This window comes from Mus caroli, chromosome 19, assembly GCF_900094665.2.
Source record: "Mus caroli chromosome 19, CAROLI_EIJ_v1.1, whole genome shotgun sequence".
Taxonomy (NCBI): Eukaryota; Metazoa; Chordata; class Mammalia; order Rodentia; family Muridae; genus Mus; species Mus caroli.
Window position 1 is genome coordinate 43,539,155 of NC_034588.1, and position 8,296 is coordinate 43,547,450.

The 8,296-nt window shown below is 50.0% G+C and overlaps 1 protein-coding gene across 2 annotated transcripts in view; it reads left to right on the forward strand.

Moving 5' to 3' along the window:
* The window catches only part of Cnnm2 (cyclin and CBS domain divalent metal cation transport mediator 2), a 120,418-nt gene extending 113,277 nt beyond the window's left edge, over positions 1-7,141 (forward strand). Inside the window, exons 7-8 of one of the 2 annotated variants that reach the window (XM_021151392.1) lie at positions 4,881-5,065; positions 5,655-7,141. In XM_021151392.1, coding sequence (XP_021007051.1) covers positions 4,881-5,065; positions 5,655-5,864 — 395 coding nt within the window. In that variant the 3' untranslated portion in view covers positions 5,865-7,141. The remainder of the gene's footprint in view (positions 1-4,880; positions 5,066-5,654) is intronic. The other variant, XM_021151393.2, reaches the window with a different exon arrangement.
* The last annotated feature ends 1,155 nt before the right edge of the window (positions 7,142-8,296 follow it).

Genomic DNA, 8,296 nt, shown 5'->3' on the forward strand with positions numbered 1-8,296 from the left:
CACACACCACACACACACACACACACACACACACACACACACACACACTGTGACTCTCTGCTCTCCTTAGGCAGATGACCCTGCTGCTCTGGGCTCTTACCTTTGTTTGGGCTCAGTGCTGTGCACATTCCTAACCAGCAGCTGATTACCCCCCAGCAGGAGAGCATGGCCAGGCCTAATAAGCCCACTACAAAGAAAAGTTTTAATCTTTCTTTAATTAAAATTGCTCAGCCTTAATTGAGCTTGTTGTGGTACACACCTGTATCCCAGCACGCAGGAGCGGAGGCAGGAGAGTTCACATAATAACATAGGAAGATCCTGTCTTGAAGAAGGGTAGCTTGTCAGACATCTGTGTGGGGTGATGCAGCTCTCCTGCATTGCCCTTTTCCCATACAGCTCGTAGGTTTTAATCTGACCGATGCAATTTACAGTCCAACTCTATCATGCTCTAGAGCACTGGTACTTGGAGGAGCCCATGCTTACGTTGGAAGAAAATTAATTAATGTTTCTATGAGTCTGCTGTCAGCCAGGTGTGGTGGCCACACCTCTAATCTCTGTGTTTAGGCTTAAATACGCAGATTGCCACATGTTCAAGACCAGCTTGGGCTACATAGAGTGAGTTTGCAGCCAGAATAGCTAGAGTAAAACCCTGCCTTCAGAACCCTACCATAGGGCTTCAGAGATGGTGCAGTTGCTGAATGCTAGCTGCAGGAGGATGACAACCCTGGGGCACCAGCTCCCAGAAGCCAACCTAGTAGCCTGGTTTTATCCCCCATACTAGGGAGGTGGAGACAGCAGGAACCCTGGGCTCACTGCCAGCCAGATGGGCTAAATCAGGGGGCCCCAGGTCCCAGGGGATGACATTGTCTAAACAAAGTGAGGAAAATCCAAGGTTGACCTCTGGCCTACACACACACACTTCAAGTTTGGCATGTCTAAGCATAAGATATTCATTCACAGAGCTATTTAACTCAAACCAATGAGCAGAACACACACATGCATTCACGTACACCCATGCATTTATATTTGCCTTCCATTCTTCACTCATGTTTGCTGATTGTTTACAAAGTTGCAGGGATATTGAAGTGGATTCGTCAAAGCCCAGTACGTCATCTGCATGCTACGTCTCCTTAGAATTGCAGCTCTCTTCACGATGCCTGCTCCATCTGGGCAGGAGTAGATAGGCCGGCCTGCCTTGAAGGTCCTGGCCCACGGGCCTGCGGCCATTGCAGTAACAATGATATCCTGCCCCTTCCAGAAGGTGCCTATGGTGCAAACGAGGCACCGTTCATTATTCTGCCTACCAGTTTGTAGTCAAAAGAAAGGATTCCTAGGTAGGATAGAAAAAATAAACTGAAGCAAAAAGCCAGAAAAGCAAAGTAAGCCAATACTGAGAGGGGTTGTTTGTCTGCTTGGTTGGTTTTGAGGTAAGGTCTTGGCCCTGGCTGTCCTGTGTAGACCAGCAGACCGTACCTCACAGGGATCCGCCTGCCTCTGCCTCCTGAGTGCTGGGACTAAAGGGGTGCACCCCCATGTCCAGCTCAAAAGGTTTTGATTTTGATTTTGTTTTTGTTTTGTCTGGTTTTTGAGTTGAGGTCTCTTGTAGCCCAGGCTGGCCTAACTTGAACTGACTGTATATCTGAAGATGACCTTGAACTCAGCATCTTCTGGTCTCTGCCTCCCAAGTGCCTGGATTCTGGTTGGGTGCCACCAAGCCCAGCAAAAATTGGCGTCTCATCTTTCTTACTGTCATAAAACCTTGACATACAAATTTGATAGCAAAGCATGAACCCAGCCGGGGGCGGAGCTTGCTCCGGCTTCTGCTCTGTGGGTCTGGGCTCTCTGGGCTCCCTGCAGGTGAGTCTTCAGGGCTGCTGAACAGTTTGTGGTTTGTGGTGCATTTGGACCAATTTGCAGCTAGAAATTTAGTCCTTTATCTCACGGATTTTGGATAAAGGATGGAAACTGATTGCCCCACTCGCTGAGACATCCAAAGTACACAAGTAGTAACTATCAGAACTCAGACGGCCGAGCTGCTGTTTTGTAAGTTGCATTAGGAATGGATAACGCGGTAGAGAAGGCTTCGTGAAATCCTTAGAATGAAAGCAACTGCGAGTTAAGTCAGACCCAGGGCTGTCCCTGTCAGGCCACAGCAGGGTCCAGTGTTTTCAGCAGGAGGCTGGGACCAAGAGGAAGTCCACCCTGGAGGCAAGCATGCCCTTTCTGAGCAGGGACGCTCCTGCCTGCTGCTTTTGGTCACACCTGGGATGGAACACTGTGTGTCCTTCACCATTCTGCTCAGGTCTTAAGACTAGTGAGAAGAGGCCAGATCCCTCTTTACATCAGAGTACTGTCTGGAGAGAAACTTTTAGCAGTTTCTTGAGAAAACACACAGCTCTCATTGAAGAGTAGCAAACAACCACAGAAAACTGGTGAAGTCTCTCTGGCCCGTGGCAGATTGTCCTGCACTGTCACAAAGGTCCTAGTCTCCCATCTTTCTACAATTATTTTACATTAAGTAGTTAAACTTTTATGACTACTTTTTTGTGAGTGAAAATTGAGTGTGAGTCTGTAGGGAACAGGTGTACAATGGTTTCCCAAGGTTTGCTGTTTCCTGTCGAGAAGGCTTAGCGAGTGTCGCTGGCCACGTGCCGTAAGCCCGCTCTTTCTTTACTTGGTGTTAAGATTTTAATCTTGTCCTTGAGATGCTGAGCAGTATTAACGCCGGGAGGTGTGCTCCCAGGCAGGCATGTCAGGCCCATGGCTCTGTAGAAGGAGTGTGGGCAATGGGTGGCTGTGACAACAGGCACAATAAGAGGTTCATCACATGCATGTGCACATGTGTGTGCATGCGTGCGCGCGTACGCAGCCCCAACAAACCAATCAGAAAGCAGTGTTCACTAACTGGGAGTCTAGAAGAATCCAGGCTCTGACCCCCGCCTGCCAAGGAGCAGTGACCCTGCCACCCAGGTGCCTTGCCTTTAATACCTTGAAACCACAGAAGTAAACACTGTTTTAAACACCTATGTGGACATCATTCAAGAGAGAGAAATAGATGGGTGGATCTCTGTGAGTTCCAGGTCAGCCTGGTCTACATAGTGAGGTCCAGGCCAGTCAGGGCTACACAGTGAGACCTTATTTCAACAACAACAAAAAGCATACATACATATTTCATAGAAAAGAGAGCTTTATATTGTCTACTCTTTCTACTAGCTTTTTCAAAATATCTTCATACAACTAAACACACCCCTCAATTTTTAATTTTACTTTCATAATATATGTTTAAAATAATGATCTGTTGGTTTGACTTTTATACTATATTTTAGTAAGGATCTCTTGTTCTTTACGTTGGAAGTTTTGATTGTAGACCTACAAAAAGCATAAAATCCTATCAGAAAAACATTAAATATATTAAACAAAATGACATGCAGAAACATATGACTTAGAGATAAAGGCCTGATCCAGGAGCGTGGTCTGGGAGAGGCTAACAGGAGAGAGCGGGGCATGTCAACATCCATCCAGCACTCACTGGGTGTGGTGCTGTGCCCAGCGCTGTATCTCCCGGGAGCTGGGTACCACTGTGCAGTTTACAGAAAGGACTCTGGAGCTGGGCAGAGTGGGGTCCCTGTTCAAAGTTCTGCTCTAAGAGTGCTGTTCTCTCAGGAGGTGGCTGGGACAGTAGGGGGCACTGTTGAGTCGGACGCTGACTTGTGGGAAGCCAGCATGTGAGCTGTGTGGCAGAACTGGTGGAAGAGGGGGATGTGGCCTGGGAGTCCTGAGAGGAGTTCCCCAGTGGACACGGCGGTGAGGGTGGGCTGAGGACTTTAGTACCACTATGAAGAGTGGAAAGCTTCAGGGGACCGCAGTACTTCAGGTTCTTCGGCTGGTTTCAAGTTGCTCAGTGGCACTGTGTAAACCAGTCACTTGAAGTAGGAGGTAGGCTGTGGCCACAGTGACAGACTTTGATAGTTGGAGGGCAGGACCTGCCACAGGCTGACTCTTTTCTGGGCATCTTTTAAGGGCTTCGGAAGATGGGAACATGGGTCCCCTCTACTCTTGTGGCATTCTGCAATTCAGAGCCCATCTACTGTGTGCAGATGGCTGAAACAGCAGGATGAAAAGGCCTCCTCAGGGAGGACATGGGATCTATTTATTACTTGGTTGGCTGGTTAGTTTAGTTTTTTGAGACAGGGTTTCTCTGTGTGGCCCTGGGTGTCCTGGAACTCCCTCTATAGACCAGGCTAACCTCGAACTCAGAAATCCACACACCTCTGCCCCTTCAGTGCTGGGATCACAGGGGTGTGCCACCACACCCAGTGGTATTTTACCTTTAACATAATTCATTGTTAAAGCTGCAAGGAACGGGAGCTGGAGAGATGGTTTGGTGGTACGGAGAAAGCACTGCGTTGCTTTTCCAGAGGGATCCAGGTTCAGAATGCTTGCTCCAAGGAGATCACTGCAGAAACCCGTATCACCAAGACACCGAGCAGGCCTCTCAAGGGTTTCCTGTCACCTAGCGTGATGGAATACCTGAGCTGGCTGATGGCTAAGAGGCAAAGGAGACAGAGGGTCTTTGATAATTTTGTTTGGCTCCTGGACAGATAATGGAGAGCCTTTTATGGTCCTTGTTAGTATCGGGTAGCGTCCGTGACCCAGGCCTTATCCTCAGCCCTATCTGTGTACCTCGTGATGCTCCCCTGAAAGGCGGGTTCCCAGCTACTGAGCTTTGGCCTTTATACCCTGCTCTGTCGCAGCTGAGCTGTGTGTATCTGTGGGAGAGATGTGTGGGCGCTTGTGGGATTGCTTTTCATTTGAAGCGAGCGTTCTCCAGCGGCTCTACCTACAGTGCTTTAAAGGCTGTTTTCTCTCCCTTTTTCTAGGTGAAAATAAGTCACCTCCTCGCCCCTGTGGCCTGAATCACTCAGATTCTCTCAGTCGGAGTGACCGGATTGACGCCATGACGCCAACCTTGGGGAGCAGCAACAACCAGCTCAGTTCTTCTTTCCTTCAAGTCTACATCCCTGACTACTCAGTACGAGCCCTCTCTGACCTACAGTTCGTCAAGGTGAGTGGGGAGGGCTACACGGCTAGATCTGGCAGGTACAGCCACTTCCCTGACAGCTTCCCCTTGGCTGTCAAAACGTCCCACCTCCCTCTCTGGGCTCAGCACAGGTTGAGAAACACATGGACCTCCGTTCCATCCCATGAGCAGCCAAAGCAAACGTGGCCATGGCAGGGAACCGGAACAGGATGAGGGAAAGCCATTCTCAGTTCTCTGGAGCCTGTGGCTGGTGACTCTCTGCTTGGCCTGAAAAGCCCTGGGATTGCCTCTGCCCTGGACACAGGGCCTTTCCTTAGCCTGAATTAGCCATCTTTCGGAGACCCAAGCAGCTTTCAATGAAGCTGATAACCATTTTTCTTGTCTCTGAATGTAAGAGGCCAGATGTAGAAATGGTTCTAGTGGTGAGAGCTGGCTGGATCTTGGCAGTCAGTATGAACCTTTCAGAGTGGCTGTTTCTACTCAAGGATGATTCCTCCTAGAGCAAAAGAGCTGGGCCTCCTGGGGTATTCAGGGTGTGATACGGTGTTAGGAGACAAGAGAACGTAAAAATAAGTTCTCTTGGTTTGTTTTCTGTGTCCTCTTCTGGCCCCAGATCTCCAGACAGCAATACCAAAATGCCTTGATGGCGTCTCGGATGGACAAAACGCCTCAGTCTTCAGACAGTGAAAATACTAAAATTGAATTGACTCTTACGGAGCTGCATGACGGCTTGCCAGACGAGACGGCCAACTTGCTCAATGAACAGAACTGTGTGTCACACAACAAGGCCAACCACAGCCTGCACAGTGAAGGCGCCATCTAGGGCCCCTCGGGCCCCCTTGTCCGGCCCTCCTGGACTTGGTCTGACCATGACTTCCGCTAGTTGAGCTTGTCTGCCATGCTGCGTCCTACAGCCTTGAGACCAAAGACTTTGCCCCTTTCCCTGGAAGCCGCGGAGGACGGCTGGGGGAGGGATGGAAACTGGACACGTGACATCCACAGCTGGGGCATGGCTTTCAAGAATTCGGAGACAAACTTCTTCCGCCCAAATAGAATCATGTTTATTTTTTCAGAACCTTTTATCGTTTCTTTCATCCCTCAATTTGCATGAAATTTAAAAATTGTTGCATTATTTTTTTTCCCAAGAGATCATGTTTTTGTTTCTAAGTGTCTTTTGCAGAGTTTGAAGTTGGTCTTTCCAAGCTAACTCTGCTGTAGCCCCACCGTGTGACCCCGACAGGATGGACTTGCCCCTTTAGCGGCCTTCCCTGGCCGTCCCCAGGAGGGATACCTTTCCTCTGTGCCCGGTGGGTGTCGCTGTCGAACTTGATGGATGAATGAAGAAAAATCATGTCACTGCAGAACGTGCCAAGTCTGTCGTCACTGTGGGTGTCGGCGGAAGCTGCAGGTGCCCTCTCTGCACGTAGTGTCCTTTTGAAAATATGATGTCTAACCCCATCCCTTTCCCTCAGGAAGGGTTAATTTAACATTTGCTTGGGGATGTGATCTTGCTCCCACCCTAAGGAATTTTTATCACCAAAATGAATGTTAATGAATTTTAAACCCATGGTTTATCATTGGCAGGAGGCAATGACTTCATCCCCCATTCCTGTAACCTCTGGTGGTCTGGGACATCAGCTAGCCCCCACCCCAACCCCTCCCACCCCTCACTCTTGCTAACCCAAGCTGCTGCTACAGGTGCCAAGTGGAAACCTTCCATGGGGCTTCTGAATGAACATGTGGTGGTGGCGGCTACAGGATGCCTCTTTCCTGCTGGGATTTGTGTATTATCTGAGTGGGGCGGGCAGGGTGGGAGGTGGACAGTGTACTTAGGCATTTCTAGACCCTGTTTCTAATGAAATGCCCTTCCTTCCATAGAGCCAAGTGCCCCCCCCCATGTTGTCCCTGGGCTGTGGAGTTCAGCAGTGGCCCTGTTCAAAGGTGGCCCTGCTTCGGATGTGGCCATTGCCAGAGAGCCACCCATACAGCCAGAGTCACTTTGACCCCAAATCGATTCAGAAACCAAATGTGTGTTGTGGCCATTTCATGTGTGTCTCTGTCTTACTTCAATACCAAATTTACCATGGATTATGAAATTCACGTCGGCAGGTACTGCTTGCGTGGCTTCCTTTAAAAGGTTCCTTCCTTGCATTTGCTGGCAGTGCTCATACACTCAAATGAACTCCTGGCCAGCGTTCAGTGGGCTTCTCATTACCCAGGTCACTGCTGGAGAAGAGAGCCTTCGTGGGCCTGGGCTTCCTGCACAGGGAACCCTCAGGCTCAGCGCCAGCCCCCTCCTTCAGGTAGGAGGTCTGCTAACTCCAGGATGGACTCTGGGAGGGTGACATGTTGGGTTGATCCTTTGTTGAATAGCTGATGACTCTGAAAACTCTGTGTGTGTGTGTGTGTGTGTGTGTGTGTGTGTGCGTGCGCGCGCGCGCGCGCGCGTGTGTGTGCACGCGAGCACGGGAGTGCTAGGACTGGAACCCATGGCCATGTGCATCCTTGGCAGGTGCTCTATCACTGCCACACCCGCAGACCTTGGCTCGGGCGTCTGGTGCCATGCCCACTGACAGTGGGCAGTGGTCCTGAGTGGCCCTTAGTGGAGGGTTGTTGAGAGTAGCCTTTAAAGGAGCTGAGTGACCTGCTACTGGTGCCTAGCCTGCCACTTTGGGATGAAGTTCCCATCATGGGGAACCCCACACAGTGAGTACCCCCTCAAACACATCCAGGTGAAAATATCATTTTAATAAGGAGCATATTATGTTCAGATGTAAGCTCTCTGAGTGTGGCCAGGGCCAGAGTCCCTCCAACAAGCTTCTAGCTGGCCCCTTCCCTGAGGCCTGGGGAGCCAGGAGCCCAGCCAAGGCTCTCTAGTGCTAAGTGTTCCACTCCGCTGCCTCTCAGGCATGGTACACCTCTGCCTGAGACAACCTTGCTCCAGGAAGGAGCCTCTGGAAGAGAAGCACCTTGGGCCTCTCTCAGAGTTTTACTGTTCCTGGATCTTAGAGATGAAGGACTTGAGGGAGCTAGCTGGGAGAGCATCAGTCACCACCCGCTGTGGCAGCTAACTGTAGAGTTCTCTTACAAAGAAGCTGAGAAGTGGGGTTCTCAGAGATCGAGACTGTGGCCTGCCAGCTTCGTGTTCATTTTCCATTAATGAACTAATTACCTTTGACTAGTTACTTCTATAGTAACCAGGAATTCCGAATAGTTCCTCCATCGGCCGTAGTTTGAGCTGCTCTGGGGAGAAGT